Below are 16,721 nucleotides of genomic sequence, written 5' to 3'. Positions count from 1 at the left end.
TTCTAAAACGTGTTTTCATGTTGAAGAGTTTTTAAGTACTTAGGAGAAATAGACTTGGCCTATTCTGATTTGCTTGGCAAAAATACTGATGACTTATATTAAAAGATTTCCTCCCCCACCACCCCCTGTTTTTCCACTAACTAACCTTTGAACCTTTGTTAAGTCATTTAACCCCTTTAAACCACATTTCCCCCCAGTTTTAAAAGGGAATAGTATCATACAGTTTTGTGAAAGCTGCTAAGGAATTAGTTTTTCTTTTAGCTGTAGCATTTATGAACTAATTTATTAAAATAATGTGGGAGGTTTCAAAAGGAGAAAAGTAGCTTTTTTTTCCTTTTCTTTTTTTTTTTTTAAGGGCCCCATTTGTGGCATATGGAGCTTCCCGGGCTAGGGGTTAAATTGGAGCTACAGCTGCCGGCCTACACCACAGCCACAGCAACACCCTATCCGAGCCGCATCTGTGACCTATACCGCAACTCACTGCAACACTGGATCCTTAACCTACTGAGCTAGGCCAGGGATCAAACCCACATCCTCGTGGATCCTAGTCAGGTTCGTTAACTGCTGAGCCATGAAGGGAACTTCTGAGAAGTAGCTTTTTGTTTGGTTTTCTTTTATAATCTGGCCAGGCACGTGTCTGCATAAGGAATGTTATGCAGACTACTGTCAAAAGATACTTGCTCAGCTGGGATCCTTTCAGGGAGAACTTATAATCCCATGTGGATCATGTTTTGGTTATAGTTTCTCTTTTTAAGTCAAAATTGCCATATTCTTTTTTTCCTTTGGGGGAGAAAGTTATGAACATTTAAATTTCTCTGAGACAGATCAGCATTTTTGGAGGTGCTGGAACTCCCCCTTGTGGGATTCTGAAATATGTGGTGTAGTCAATGGAACCATTGGAGGTTATTTTTGTTATGTTTCCACTTAATAGAAGAATCTTACTTAGCATGGTAAATTATAAATTCATCCATCCAGAAATTTACCAAGAATGGCAAAATAAGTACGCTTTTGAACCACGTCAGATGCATATAGGATATTTAATCATGCCTATAGGATTTTTAATCATGTTCAGCATCATGAACTTTTAATATTATTTCAGTATTTGGAAAAAAAAAAAAAACTTTTTTTTTTTGGTCTTTTGTCCTTTTTTGGGCTGCATCTGCAGTGTATGGAGGTTCCTAGGCTAGGGGTCTAATTGGAGGTGTAGCTGCCGGCCTACGCCACAGCCACAGCCACAGCAGTGCCAGATCCAAGCTGCATCTGCGACCTGTACCACAGCTCATGGCAACGCCGGATCCTCAACCCACTGAGCGAGGCCAGGGATTGAACCCGAAACCTCATGGTTCCTAGTTGGATTGGTTTCTTCTGCACCACGACGGAAACTCCTGAAGGAATATTTTAGGCAAGAGAGTTGCCTTGTCAAATTAAGACTTAGACTGAAATTAAACAAAACCCAACTTAATTAGAAATGTGTATGTTGAAAGTCTTTACAGGTTTTTCTTTAAACTTTTTGGGGAATAAGTTTCAGCTCAGAAGCACATGCCACATATCAGATTTTTAAAAAAATTTTTTTTCATTAGAGCCACAACCCTTGGCATACAGAGGTTTCCAGACCAGGGGTCAAATCAAAGCTACAGCTGCTGGTCTATACCACAGCCCATGGCAACGCAGATCCTTACTGGGCAAGGCCAGAGATCGAACCTACGTCCCTATGGATACTAGTTGGGTTCGTTACTGCTGAGTCACAATGGGAACTCCAATACATTCTTTTCTTTTATAGCAGTTGTTTAGTTTCCTGTGTCTTTTAGGCTTACCCTTTCCAAGCAGGCACCTGTGGCTGTGTATCCACCTCTCTTCCACCAATCAGTTGCTGAGCACTGATTGAGTGTTGGGCTTCATGGTAAAAGCATGAGACAGGGTGCTTGCAGTCTTCTGGGGAGCGCAGGCTTTGCACACAGGCTGTTAGAGTAAGAGGTGCTGCGGGTATGAGTAATGGCACGTTCCCCCCTTGTGGTGACAAGGACGGCTTCCCTGGGAGTGGGGTTAAAGCCGGGACAATGAAGGATGAATCAGGTTTCAGTGGTGCAGGGGAGGATGGGGTTTGGAGAATGCAAGTTCAGAGCAAAGGAACAGCAGATTCCGAGGTCGAAGGCAAAGCAGAGCAGAAAGGAGACCAGTGTGGCTGAAGTATAAACAAGGCAGCAACGCCTAGGCTGGTGCCTGAGTTGTTGAAGCTACAGTCAAGGGTTTGGGACCTTGGCCCAGCACAAAGTCTTTGAAGGGTTTTCAGCAGGTAGCGGCCTGCCCTGAAGGGCTTGTCCCCAGACCCATTCCCGAGGCAGCATGGGGCGTGCAGAGGGCAGACGTGGACCCCAGGAGACGGGGAGGCAGTTACTGCACCAGCCCCCTGCCTTCCCCGGCCCCAGGGCCTGGAGCATGGTTCTTCCTGGTTCTGCAGGCCATCTGGCCTGTGTTTGCAGGTACTCAGCTCCGCCGTTGTAGCATGAAAGCACCCAAGTATATGAAGGAGAGAGCAAGGCTGCATTCCAGCAAAACCGTATTGACAGACACGCGTAGGGCTGGCCTTGGCCCGGGGAGCAGTGTGCTGCGCCCTGCTCCTGAGGGTCCTCACTCACTAGGCGGCGGGGAAGGGAGGGGATATCGGCACTACCGGCGAGGTCGAGTCTGCCTCGGCTGTGGATGTGTTGGAGGAGGTGAAGTGAGCTTGGCCTCCAGGTTTTCTGGCTTAAACAGCAGGGTGAATAAGGGTGCCGAGATGAGGCCCCAGGCCAGGGCGCTGGGTGGGACTCATAGGGCTGCCTGGGTGTCAGCTGGATGTGTGGGTATGGGAGCAGCTTCGGTGTCTCGGCCTCCCCTGAGCAGAGACTGAAGGCGGGACCTGGGGTAACTCTAACGCCTGGGGGGCAGAGGAGGACGAGCCAGCCAAGGTGGCCCCTCAGAGGACAGAGGAAAACCGAGAGGAGGAAGAATGGGTCATGCTGTTCATAGTAGGGGAGGAGGGTCGGGCGAAAGACAGCTTCCTATTGGATTTGGATACCAGGAGGGCATGTGGTTAATGCAGTTTTAGGGAGTAGTGGGCTTTTTTTTTTTTTTTTTTTAATGAGCACACCCATGGCATGTAAAGTTCCCAGGTTAGGGATTGAATCTGAGCTGAAGCTGCCAACCTATGCCATAGACAACGGCCATGGCTACATCAGATTGTTAACCCACTGCACCATGGCGAGAACTCCCTAAGTGGGCTTTTTTTTTTTTTGGTCTTTTATTTTTAGGAGGGCGGCACCCGCAGCATATGGAAGTCCCCAGGCTAGGGGTTGAATCAGAGCTGCAGCTACCAACCTACACCACAGCTCACGGCAACGCCAGATCCTTAACCCACTGAGCAGAGCCAGGGATTGAACCCACTCTTCATGGATGCTAGTCAGGTTGTTTCCGATGAGCCACAATGGCAACTCCCCCTAGTGGGCTTTTTAAATGTCTTTGCTGTAGGACTTAGAGAGACAAGTTCAAGAATCTAGCTCTTCTTTAAGATGGGAGATTCAGTTTACTGAGTGGTATTACTCTCTCTTTTTTTTTCTTTTTTGCTTTTTTTTTAGGGCCACACTCGACATATGGAGGTTCCCAAGCTAGGTGTCGAATCAGAGCTACAGCTGCCAGCCTACACCACAGCCACAGCAATATCAGATCCAAGCTGCATCTGCAACCTACATCACAGCTCATGGCAATGCCAGATCCCCAACCCACTGAGCAAGGCCAGGGATCGAACCCACAACCTCAGGGTTCCTAGTCAGATTCATTTCCGCTGTGCCATGATGGAAACTCCTGGTATTATTCTCTTAAGTCTAGCTGATACTAGCAATTACTGTTTAAAAGAGCCTTTGCTTGGTGGTTGGTCCTTGTTAATAATCCCAACTATTTTTCCTACACTTTAGAATATAATATGCCACTGTCCCTTGGCATCTGTGGTGGGGTTGGTTCCAGGACCACCCTTGGATACCACCATCCGAGGATGCTCAAGTTCCTGCCTATCAGCCCTCCGTATCCCTGGTTCTGCATCCACGGAACTGAGTGTCAGCTCTGTTTTTTTATTGTTTTGTACTTGAAGTGCTGAATAATGACAGTCGAAGTGGTTAAAAATATGTTTATCTCTAATGTACTTAGGTAGGTCTTATAAATATAACAAATTAAATGTAATTGTGGTGATTCTGCTGAAAACGAGATTGTCCTGGGATGAATAGGCACCTGGCCAAGGATGCCTTTTTGCCTTGCTGAGATTCCCTGGTGTTCCGACAGTGACTGCCAAGCCGAGTGCTTTTTAATAGTCACTGTGCCAGACACATCAAACTGAACAGAAGAGAAAATCTTGCAGCTGAGATCCTTTTAGCATCACGCGTTGTGGCACTGCCCGACTTCTTTGTGTATTCTTCTGTCTCTCCCCGAAATGGCCAGATCCCTCCCTGTACTGATGTTGCATTTCCTTATCTTCAAAGAATATCCCACGTGGCTGTTAAGATCTTTGAACATCATGAAATTCTGCATTCTTCTCCTAGACTCTTTTCTCCTCTGCCCACATCTCTTCCACATATTAAAAATGATAGTTGAATTTTGGTCATCTCCTATGGGTTTTGTTGTACCTTCTAGGTTCATTCCACTGCTGGCAGGCAGGCAAACCTCAGAACCATTGATTGGCTCTTACCGGCTGAACCTACTGTATCTTTTTTTTTTTTTTTTTTTTAAGGGCCGCACCTGTAGCATATAGAGCTTCCCAGTCTAGGGGTTGAATCAGAGCCTCAGCTGCTGGCCTATGCCACAGCAACAGCAACGCCAGACCTGAGCCATGTCTGGGACCTACACCACAGCTCACGGCAACGCCGGATCCTTAACCCACTAATCGAGACCAGGAATCGAACCCTCATCCTCATGGATCCTAGTCAGGTTTGTTACCATTGAGCCACGACAGGAACTCCTGAACATACTTTAAAATAAAAGCAAGCTCCTATGTTGGAACGAAATGTTCAGAAAGTATAAGAATTCCAAACCCCAGTGTTCCCGTGTATATTTAGAACATATTTATCTGCTTCTTGCCATAATAGGAATTTTCATGTCACCCAGGGGAGAGCTTATGATTTCCGTTAGATGTGAGCTTAGTGACAACACATTTTCCCCTGTTGTATTCACTGTTGTAGAAATAGAATTACGCCCAGCATTTAGCAGACACTCAAATATTTGAATGAATAAAATGAATGGTTAATGAATAAATGATAGATTGTTTATGATTGATACTACATTCAGCCTTTTGCTTTTTTAAAGTTCTTTTCCCTGTTTTTTTTCTTTTTAGGCAGAAACCACTAATACTAGCCTCCTGCAGGTGCAACTGGAATGCAGTTTACATAATAAAGTGTGTCAGCAATTAAAGGTAAAAGAAAACATTTAGTGTTTCTTCTTGCCTTCGCTCTTACCTCTTTGCTGAGAAAAAAGTGAATAAAAAACACATGCTGTTCTCAGAAATGCTCATACCCTTCTTTATCTTCCATGCTTTTTTCCCCTAAAATTTGAAGTAAAAAAATTGAGATTTTTGTTTTTGTTTTATTTTGAGTGTTTCCTTTTTTTCCATCCCTCCAACCTCAGAGTTGTTACGTGGAATCAGATGATGTTTTACGGCTACAAATGAGCATAATAGTGACAATGGAAAACACCTCGAAAGAATTTGAAGAAAACACACAAGATTTGTTAGATCATCTCTCTATTATTTACGTGGCTACAGATAAATCTGAGACCTCGGGTAAGGTGGAGTCTTGAGAAGTTTCTCTTGAAATATATTTTGATCAACCCGTGTCATCAGGCTCTGTCATCTGCTGATAGGCTGTATCATTGTCATCCAAGACAACAGAGCCTTTGCCGTCATCACTAAGAGACTGCAGTGGTAACGCTTCTCAGTTTGCACCCGCTAGTCAGGGGATTGTTTTGGAGTAAATTCAGTGGCAACTGCCACCATTCTGCATTCCCCTGGGAATAACTCTTCTTGGCGTTCTGGAGAGAGGAAACAAATTCACTGGGCGTGGCAGACTAGTAGAAATACACACGAAGTAGTTGAAGTCTTGTCTCTTCTTTCAGTTTTCGATTTGCAGAAGCCCAGTTGACCAAGTCATGCTGTTCGTCTTTTTTTTTTTTGTCTTTTTGCCTTTTCTTGGGCTGCTCCCGTGGCATATGGAGGTTCCCAGGCTAGGGGTCCAAACGGAGCTGTAGCAGCCGGCCTACGCCAGAGCCACAGCAGTGCGGGATCCGAGCTGTGTCTGCAACCTACACCACAGCTTATGGCAACACAGGATCCTCAACCCAATGAGCAAGACCAGGGATCGAACCCACAACGTCATCGTTCCCAGTCGGATTCGTTAACCACTGTGCCATGACGGGACCTCCCTGTTCATCTTTTTTATTGTTGACTGGATGCTGGTTGCTCCTGGATGCCTCAAACGTCAGCATAGCATGGATTTTAGTGAATTCATTTTTGAGAATTTCATCTTTGAAATTGTGTGTCCTCCTTATCCACAGTAACTTAGTTTATCAGTGTTGGTTTCTCAGAGATTTCGTAGGAGACTCAAGTATTACTATATGATTATATCATAACATGATCCATGACATTTATGATCTGGGGTTTGTGATTATCCATTAGTTAATCAGGACTGTTTCTGGTCTGTGACAGAGAGAGAGAGAGAGACTGTGTGTGTGTGTGTGTGTGTGTGTGTATGTGTGTATATACAGATATATTTATTCAAAGATAGAAATGGCATGAAAATATACTTTTACATTGGCAGTGTTTTTTAAAATTTAATTTTGTTGAAGTAGAGTTGGTTTACAGTGTTGGGTTAGTTTCTGCTGTACAGCGAGGTGATTCAGCCACGCTGTGTATACGCACAGGTCCCTTCCCATGGAGGTTATCACAGGCCTTGCCTGTGCTCTGCAGCAGGGCCCTGTTGCTCATTCATTCCTCATACAAAAGCGACTGTCTTCATTGTTGGTCAAACATCATCTACTTCCCAGTCCTCAGGAGTGGTTCTAGTAGTCATGGGTCGGCAGGAGAGCTTTCCTGTCCTTGGGTTCATGGTTTTTGGTGATCCCCAGGAGGGCCAGCTGGGCAGCCGTGCAGAGAAGATCCCTGCCCTGTGGGAGCCCTTCTGCTGGGGGGAATTAGAAGAAGGACTGTGTTTTGAGATCTGGGGTTTTGTTTTTCCCCAGGGGTGGTTTTCTAAGTAAGGAAATGGGAGGCTGGCTAATCAACAGGCAAGCTTAGCTGTCCAGTTGGTTTGTTTCCTCCAGGGGAATAGTAGCATGAGCCCAAACTCAGACCTTTTCTCCTGGTGGGTCATCATTTAGAAAGCCTGTGTTGTTAGGTCAGGCTTTTTGTCAGAGTCCTTTTTCTTGTGACTTCAAGAAAGAATACCTAACAAAATATCTCATTTCAATTTTATTTATTTTATTTTATTTTATTTTTGTCTTTTGTCTTTTTAGGGCTGCACCCACAGCATATGGAGATTCCAAGGCTAGGCGTTGAATAGGAGCTGTAGCTGCTGGCCTACACCACAGCCAGAGCAACACGGGATCTGAGCCGCAGCTGCGACCTACACCACAGCTCATGGCAACACCAGATCCTTAACCCACTGAATGAGGCCAGGTATTGAACCTGGAACTTCATGGTTCTTATTTGGATTTGTTTCCACTGTGCCACGACGGGAACTCCTAATTTTTTAATTTTTATTTTTTGTGTTTTAGGGCCTCGCCTGTGGCATATGGAGGTTCCCAGGTGAGGGGTCGAATCTGAACTTCAGCTGCCGGCCTACACCACAGCCAGAGCAACATGGGATCTGAGGCGCGGCTGCGACCTACACCCCAGCTCTCGGAAACGCCAGATCCCTAACCGAGTGAGCAAGGCCAGGGATTGAACCCACATCCTCATGCATATTAATTGGATTCATTACCACTGAGCTACAACGGGAACTCCCTGTTTTGATTCTAGTGTTGAAAAATGAGTTGCCCTTTTCATAGAAAGGTATAACGGAAATGTTTTAAGTACTGTATTAAGGTGTGAGAAGTGCCCTTGTTTGAATGTCATCACTCTGGTTCCTTTGGACAGATGATTCGGCCGTGAACATGTATATACTGCATTCTGGAAACAGCCTTCTGTGGATACAGGTACTGTAAGCACTTGCATGGAGTGTATTTTACACTCCCAAGCGTGTATTTAACTGTGGGACCTGAGGGTTTGGGGGATCCCTTGTCTCTGGTACCCTTTGCTTTCATTGAAACCTGTCTCCCTGGCTGGAACCCATATATGGATACAGGTTGTCAGGTCCTCTCTGAACCGTTGCAGTCACATCTCCTGAGTGGCCACCGTGTACGTGTCTGAGCTGCGTTGTGGCTCAGTCTTGGCCCGGTCGAGAGCACTGCTGTGGATGGTTGTTTTTTCTTTTTTGTTATAGGACGTCCACCATTTCTCACAGAGAACGGCCCTGTCCCTGCAGTTTGAACCAGTGCTCCTACCTACGTCCACAACAAACTTTACAAAAATCGCCTCTTTCACTTGCAAAGGTACCAATTTTCTACCTATTGGAGACGATCTTTTTTATTTCGGTTCTCCAGTTGTTACAACCGCTGGTCTTTCTCTGACTATGACTCACAGCTATGGCCTAGGCAAGGTTTTAAGAAGTAGATGGGGAGTTCCCTTGTGGGCACAGGGGGTTCAGGATCTGGCATCACTGCGGCAGGTCAGGTTTGCTCCATGTGCCAGGAACTTCCACATGCCACAGGTGCTGCCATAAAAAATAAATAAATAAAATAAAAGAAGTGGATGGTTTGGTTTTATTTCCACACCCTTCATGGTTCTCAGAGAGCATGTCGGAAGAAATGACTGGCGAGGCTGCTTTTTTCTGCCACGTACACAGGCTTTTGAGTTTATAAATTCTGACCCAGGAGTTGCCATTGTGGCTTAGCAGTAAAGAATCTGACTGGCATCCATCAGGACGCGGGTTCGATCCCTGGCCCTAATTAAGAACCTGGCCTTGCCACCAGCTGCCATGTAGGTTGCAGACGTGGCTCAGATCCGGTGTGGCTGGGGCTGTGGTGTAGGCCAGCAGTTGCATCTCTGATTTGACCCTTGGCCTGGAAACTGTCATATGCCATGAGTGGGGGCCTAAAAAGCAAAAAACAAACAAGAGATATAATTTATTACTTAGATTTGTGTAGATCAAAAAGATTAATACTCTGTATTGGTAATGAGTAGGAAGGAAAAACACTCATAATTTTGACATGGGTATAAAATTGATACAGGCTTTAGGGGAGGGAAAACAGACAACGTCCATGAAAAGTTAAGATGCATATATATGCTCTCCAATCCTTAATTCTACTTCTAGGAACTTACCTTCATAAATGTATTCAAACCTGTATCCATAGAAAGGTGTATTGTTTGTCACAGTAGAACAGCATAAACCTCCATTGACCACAGATTAACTCCGGGTTGTCAGGTGGTAACACTGTGCAGCTCTTGAGAAGCGTGCTCTTTTTAGAGCCGCACCCACGGCATATGGAGGTTCCCAGGCTAGGGGTTCAATCGGAGCTACAGCCGTCAGTCTCTGCCACAGCCACAGCAACGCCAGATCTGAGCCATGTCTGCGACCTACACCACACAGCTCATGGCAATGAAAGATCCTTAACCCACTGAGTGAGGCCAGGGATCGAACCTGCATCCTTATGAATACTAGTCAGGTTCGTTAACTACTGAGTCATGATGGGAAGTCCACAGTGTGGTGTTTTTGAGGGTATCTATGTATTTGTATTTGTTAGAACATCTGCAAGGATGCATGGGGGTTTGCCAGCTGCCGTTTCCTTTGTCTAAGGTAATGGGGAAGTCTGGGGAAAGAGAGACTTTATTTTCATATTTTTTGGTGAGTGCTTGAAAATTTTTTTGGAACTGTATATACAGCTAAAGAAAAAAAGTCAAGTTTTAGTATCCAAGTTAAGAATTCAGGACTAGTGTTTGGATGTTCTGACCTTGCTCAAGGAAATCTTATAAGAGCTGTTTTGCCCAATCAGCAGTGGGTTGCAGGGTGGTCCGACTTTGGCGGTGAGGCCCTCCTTGCTCTTGGGTTGAATTCTTTTCTTGCTCACATCCTCACATGCACCTGTTTACTGTACCTGCTGGGCTTGACTGTGTATATATTATTTTTTGGCTGTGCCTGTGGCGTGTGGAGGTTCCTGGGACAGGGATCGAACCTGTGCCACAGCAATGACAGCGCTGGCTGGATCCTTAACCTCTGGGCCACCAGGGAACTCCTGAGTGTCCACTTTTGTCATCTGCAGCCCTTAGGACTTCCTCTTATTTAAGATCTTTTGTCAAAGGAGAATCACAACTCTCTTTTTTTATTTTTTTCCCCAAAAGAAGAAATGAGAGGTTGGTTTAGATAAGCCGGGGGAGGGAGGTAGATCCATGTTCTAGGTCAGGAGGGAAGGTAGTGTCCAAGGAAGGAGTTTTACCATGTAATTAACGCTCATGCACGATTTTCATGGAGACAGAAAAGGGAAATAATTTTGGAGTTATAAATAGAGCATGTATCTTGTTTTGGTTCAGGCATAACAAAAGAAAAGGTACTTATGTTTTATATTTATTTCTTTCTCTCTCAAAACAGCTCCATCTTGTGACAGTGGAATGAGAGAAAATGGGAAGAAAACAAAAAACACTCCGACACTAAAAGCCTGCCTCTCCTCTCCTGTGGTTCAAGGGTAGGTTACTTCTGCTTTCCCTGGACTCGTATGGGTTTTTTGTGTTTTTTTTTTTCCTCCTCCATCTAGAGGTGGTTTAAAGACAGAAATGAGGCTTGTGGGATTTGCTCTCTGGACTTGCCTTCTCACGGGCCGTGAAAGGGTGGTTTGCTAATAACTGAGGGCAAGCCGAGGATCTGGGCCAGGCGGCCCGGGGTGGGAGAGGAACCCCCTGCCCTGGTTCCGAGTTCCCTTCTGATCCTGTGGCCTCTGAGCGTTGTCCTGGCCCCGTGACACCCTCTGGCCTTCAGACACTCCACATCCTTGGCAGGGAAGTTGAGGAAGATTGATCTGTCCAGTTCTTCCCAGCGCTGATGTTCGTTCTCTGACAGTTTATGCCGCTGTCATTTTGGCGATTAGAGCACATTTGCCTGCTGACGGTGTCCTCACGCAGCCTGATGGCATCCACGCCCTGTGTTCACAGATATTTTCGTATGGACTCTTCTGCAACTCAGTTTCACCTAGAGACTCACGAGAACGCATCGGGAGTGTGGTCTATGTGGTACCTCAACCATTTCGACCGCAGTGTTGTACTGAATGATGTGTTTGTTTCCAAGGAGACCAAGCACATTCTAAAGGTACATGTGGTATTTCCATCCAAGTCTTAGCCTAATTAAATCTTGGTTTAAAATCAAATACTATGAAATTAATATTTTTAAAAATCTGATATTTACTTAGGAATTTTAAAGTATGTGTTTTTCTTCTGACGTTTTTAGAATTACTTTTTAGGCTCTCTCTCTCTCTCTCTTTTAAGGGCCACATCCGTGGCATATGGAGGTTCCCAGGCTAGGGGTCAAATCGGACCTCAGCCACAACAACGCCAGATCTGAGCAGCGTCTGCCACCTACAACGACAGCTCACAGCAGTGCCAGATCCTTAACCCACTGAGCGAGGCCAGGGATCAAACCTGAGTCCTCATGGATACTAGTCAGGTTCGTTAACCACTGAGCCATGATGGGAACTCCGAGGGCTTCCTTTTTTTAATTAAAAATGTTTGTTTTTTCCCTTTTTCTTTTCCTTTCTTTTAATTTAGGACGCCACCTGCAACATATGGAAGTTCCCAGGCTAGGGGTCGAATTGGCATTGTAGCTGCCAGCTTACACCACAGCCACAGCAACGTGGGGTTCAAGCTAAATCTACGACCTACACTGAAGCTTGCAGCAACAGTGGATCCTTAACCCACCGAATGAGGCCAAAGATCAAACCCGCGTCCTCATGGACAGACACTATGTTGGGTTCTTAACCCACTGAGTCAGAATGGGAACTTCTTCTTTTTTTTTTTTTTTCATTTTAAAAAATTTTATTGACATGGAGCTGATTTACAATGTTGTGTTCATTTCTGCTGTACAACAAAGTGATTCAGTTATAAATGTGCACATAGCCATTCTTTTACTGATTCTTTTCCCACACACGTTATCACAGAATATTGAGTAGAATTCCCTGTGCTACACAGCAGGTCCCCGAATTTTAGGCTCCCTTTTTTTTTTTCAAACTATTGTTCAAAGAGTTCAGAAGGATCAGAATATATCCTTTAAAGGTATTTGCTGTTACCATTATTTAAAACTATCATAAATGATCATCGATACTAAAGGAGTATTTATTTAGTAAAAATAAACCTACTTTATGATAAAATGGTAGGTTTGTCCAAAATACTGCCTGTGAAAATTTCAAGATTAGTTTTGTGAAATTTAAAAACAGGTGCATATTGGAGTTCCCTTGTGGTTCAGTGGGTTAAAAGCATCCAGTGTTGTCACTGCAGCGGCTCAAGTTACTGCTGTGGTCCTGGTTTGGTCCTTGGCCTGGGAACTTCCACATGCTGTGGATGTGGCCCAAAAAAAACCCCATGATTGCATATTAAGTATTATGTGAAAGCTATCATTTATATTAAAATATTTCCATTTTTGACCAGGAAATAATGGAGTAAAATTATATTTATTGAGGTACGGAAGAACATAAGCATTATACACTGTAGTGATTTTCATCATAATCAGCATTAGCTAGGAAAGTAACTTCTCTTACTTCTTTTCTTTTAGATTCTGAATTTCACTGGCCCTTTATTTCTACCTCCAGGCTGTTGGAAAATATTTTCTTTGAAACTTGCTGTTAAAGACATTGCCATAAACCTATTCACCCATGTATTTTTGACTACAAACATAGGTGCTATTTTTGCAATACCTCTACAGATTCACTCGGCACCAACCAAGGTATTGTTTTACACACTACATTTGTGTTCTAATTTTTGTAATAATCACTGTTGCTTTTTATTAACTTTCCTTGCAGTGCTTGGATTTTATTGGCTGAGTTATTAATAAGCTCACGTGTTTGAAGGCTATCTGAAAAATTGAAGGATATTAAACCAGGCCAATCAATCTTAGATGATAAGTTGTTTGCATATGGAAATCTTTATTTGGAAAGAATTCCTATTTTTCCATATAACTTGAGGTAATTCTCGAATGAAATAAGGCACTACAAGTTGATGGGTCTCCTTTTCACTTATTTCCAAGATTTGTAGCACAAGGAGTATGTGCTCGCTCCAGCGAACACAGTTGAGCTTTTAGTAGTGTCTTGCAGTGATAATCAAATAAACTCCATTGTTAAATGCTTTGTTTTGACCACTGGTAAGTGACTCTCAGTTAGTTGCTTATATTCCTTGAATTTCCTTAGTGGGCCACATCTGAAGCCGGAGAGGGTTCACAATTAAGAAAATGCTTTCTAAACTTGGGGTGTGTTGTATTTAATTTAGACCTTATCTTAAACATGTCGCATTTTTTTTCTTAACGTTTATTTCTTTTCATTTAGTTACTGTTAACGACTTCTTTTTGATCCAAGCTATTCTGTATAATGCTGGGTCCTGATTTTTCACTATGACACATTCACGTGACCATCTTTGACTTTTCTCACTTAGTAGCGTTGGTGTCTTCTCGAGGGACGTGCCCCACGTTGAGCTCTAAGCTTAAAGATAGGGCGTCTAAGATGAAGCAAAACGCAGTGGAGGGTTAATTCCATCCATCCGTATTTTGAGGAGGGGAGGTGGCTTAGAAGTTTCCTTTTCCCAGTCAAAGGGTGCAAGCAGGAAGGGTGACTGGGCGGGAGCAGGCAGGTTGCAGGAGTGTGTGCAAGTGGCAGGTCTGTGCCTTCCCAGCCTGGGAAGTGGGACATTTTTTAATGCCCTGAGTACCTGAGAAATGACTCTGGATTAGAATAGTTTTTTAAAAACCCTACTTAGGAATGACCTGAGTCTAATCTCATTTGTATTTCAGAAGGTGGCTTGGGGTCCGTTGGGCCCACGGGGTATCGCTGCGGGTATTGATGGGTGCACAGACACTGTAGGGGTCCCTCCTGTGAGAGGCTTAGGGCTCTTGTTCAACGGGAAAGGGAGCCAAGAAACCACTTTCTAGTTGTTTGGCTTTTGGCTACAGGGCAGTTCACTGAGGTGAAGGCCCATGTCTGCTGTGCATTTGAACACATTAGGATTTTTGTGTTTAGTGTTGTGTTTGAAGTTATTCATATATTACTTTTCAATCTAGGAAGGGAGTCTGGGTTTTGAAGTGCTAGCACATTGTGGCATGCATTATTTCATGGGAAAATCAAAAGCAGGTAAGTATTTTGCCCTTAGCTTTCTGTAGAACCATAGTTTGGGGTTGGGTGGGAAGAGGTGAGGAAAACTCCTACTTGGAGATGGGATAATTGGTCCTGTTAACCTAATCACATCCTCCTCTGTGCTTAAGGAGCATGATCATTAACAGATTGACTAGACTTGTTAGGCATCCTCCAGAAACAGCCGAGATGCCTGGGGGATGAAGGTCCCTTAAGCGCTTGTACTTTTTTTGTAAGGGATTTTTTTTTTTTTTTTTAAACACGTCATTTGGTCATCATGGCAACCTTGTCGCCAGGAAATGTGGGAAGATTCTGGTTCTTGTATATAAAAGGGCTGACCAGAAGTTAGGGGAAAATGAAGACTCTGCTGCCGGAGCGTGAATATCTTGCAGCGAGCACCCCACGGATCAAACTGAAGGCCAGGGGGTTGTTAGAGAAGCTGTTTCTAGTTTTCCTCCTGCCTTTGGACCTGTTAAAATAGTTCTTCGAAGGCGAGTCTTACAGTACCCACATCGCCTTTGGGAGACTCCCCCTTTTCTGCCTGATATGCGCCCCTGCCCAGACAAGACAGCAGAGGAACAGAGAGAGAGAAATGTGCATGAAGCCAGTTAGGGGGTGTAGACCTGCCCTGGCCCCCGGCTGAGCCTGCTCCCGCGTCCTCCTTTGAGGACTGCGGTTGGCCCCTCTCCCCAGTAACCCAGCCCAGTGATGACCAGCCCTCCCATGGAAACAGTTTAGCCTTTGAGAGTTAAAGCCATTAAACGGGACTCAAGTATAATTTTTAACTCGTTTCCGACTGTATCCATGAGCCACGTGTCTCTTATGTTATTACCGTCACATAACTCGGTTTAGTTTTGTTTTACACATATTTGTTTGAGTTGACAAATCATTTGCCATGAGATGGAGGGCCTTTGGTAAAGCAGGCGGGGGGAAGGGGGGACGGGTGTGGATCACTTTACTGTCCTCTGGGCTTGAGAAATTTTAACCCTCCGCCCTTGGCATTATTTTCGAAGTGAACGGAGTTTTCTGTACCTCTACATAGTAAATCTGCTCTGACTTCTAGAAAATCCTAACTGGGAAGGGAGCCTTTCTCTGGATCCGTCTACCTGGGATGTGGATTCCGAACTTGCAAATAAGTTGTATGAGAGATGGAAGCGATTAAAACACGGTGACATCTGCAAGTATGTCTTCGCCTTTCCTCTTGTCTTTTATTCAGCACTGGGGAGACACCTTAATGTAATATTTTATGGAAATTCAGTACTAAATTTTTTTCCACCTCTTCTCTTTTGGCTGCCCCATTGGCACGTGGAGTTCTCGGGCCAGGGGTCAGATCTGAGCTGCGGTTTTGATTCCACCGCCGGATCCTTTAACCCACTGTGCCAGGCTGGGGATTGAACCTGTGTCCTGGCACTGCAGAGATGCTGCTGATCCCATTGTGCCGCAGCAAGAACTCCTTAGTACTGTTGTTTTTTAAGGGCCACACCTGCAACATATGGAGGTTCCCAGGCCAGGGGTCGAATTGGATCTGCAGCTGCCGGCCTACACCACAGCCACAGCCCCAGCAACATGGGATCTGAGCTACCTACACCACAGCTCATGGCAAGGCTGGATTCTTAACCTACTGAGCAAGGCCACGGATCAAACCTATGTCCTCATGAATACCAGTCAGATTCCTTTCCACTGAGTCACAACAGGAACTCCCAGTACTGATTTTTTTAATAGTTGATATTTTTCCTCTCTAACCTTTTATTTTGATACATTTCAAACCTCAGAAGAGTCGAAAAGTATGGTACCTTGAATACTCAGATATTCCTAATCTGGACTCACCAGTTGTTTACGCACTTTTGTTTTTTTCTTTCTCCAAGTCTGTATCTTTCTGTATACACACACATGCACAAACACACACAAAAGCATCTTTTGCTGAGTCATTGGGTCATTTGAAAGTAGGCTGTAGCTATCGTGATACTTGGCACTCAGTGCTTTATTAAGACTTTCTTTCAAAAGGAGAATATTCTACATATGACTACGCTGCCCTCACACATTCCACAAACTGAACACTGATACAATCATATTATCTAATCTCCAGTCGGCATTCACATTTCCCCTGTTGACCCCAAAATACCTGTCATAGATAGCTGCTTTTTTCTTTATCCTTTTCTAAAATTTTTGAAGAGTTTTTTAATTTGTACTTTTTGTCTTTTTAGGGCCGCACCCACGGCACATGGAGGTTCCCATGCTGGGGGTCGAATTGGAGCCACAGCTGCCGTCCTACTCCACAGCCTCAGCCACGCAGG

At 44.5% G+C, this 16,721-nt stretch overlaps 1 protein-coding gene across 4 annotated transcripts in view; it reads left to right on the top strand.

Annotated features, from left to right (window-relative positions):
• The window catches only part of TMEM131L (transmembrane 131 like), a 181,588-nt gene that overhangs the window by 109,938 nt on the left and 54,929 nt on the right, over positions 1 to 16,721 (top strand). For all 4 annotated transcript variants that reach the window (XM_047798811.1, XM_047798810.1, XM_047798812.1 and 1 more), the window contains exons 8-16: positions 5,357 to 5,434; positions 5,647 to 5,800; positions 8,150 to 8,208; positions 8,496 to 8,604; positions 10,698 to 10,791; positions 11,255 to 11,408; positions 12,864 to 13,034; positions 14,358 to 14,427; positions 15,491 to 15,608. In XM_047798811.1, coding sequence (XP_047654767.1) covers positions 5,357 to 5,434; positions 5,647 to 5,800; positions 8,150 to 8,208; positions 8,496 to 8,604; positions 10,698 to 10,791; positions 11,255 to 11,408; positions 12,864 to 13,034; positions 14,358 to 14,427; positions 15,491 to 15,608 — 1,007 coding nt within the window. The remainder of the gene's footprint in view (positions 1 to 5,356; positions 5,435 to 5,646; positions 5,801 to 8,149; positions 8,209 to 8,495; positions 8,605 to 10,697; positions 10,792 to 11,254; positions 11,409 to 12,863; positions 13,035 to 14,357; positions 14,428 to 15,490; positions 15,609 to 16,721) is intronic.

Source organism: Phacochoerus africanus, chromosome 10 (assembly GCF_016906955.1).
Source record: "Phacochoerus africanus isolate WHEZ1 chromosome 10, ROS_Pafr_v1, whole genome shotgun sequence".
Taxonomy (NCBI): Eukaryota; Metazoa; Chordata; class Mammalia; order Artiodactyla; family Suidae; genus Phacochoerus; species Phacochoerus africanus.
Note: the sequence above shows the minus strand (reverse complement) of the source record. Positions and strands in the feature narration are given on the sequence as shown.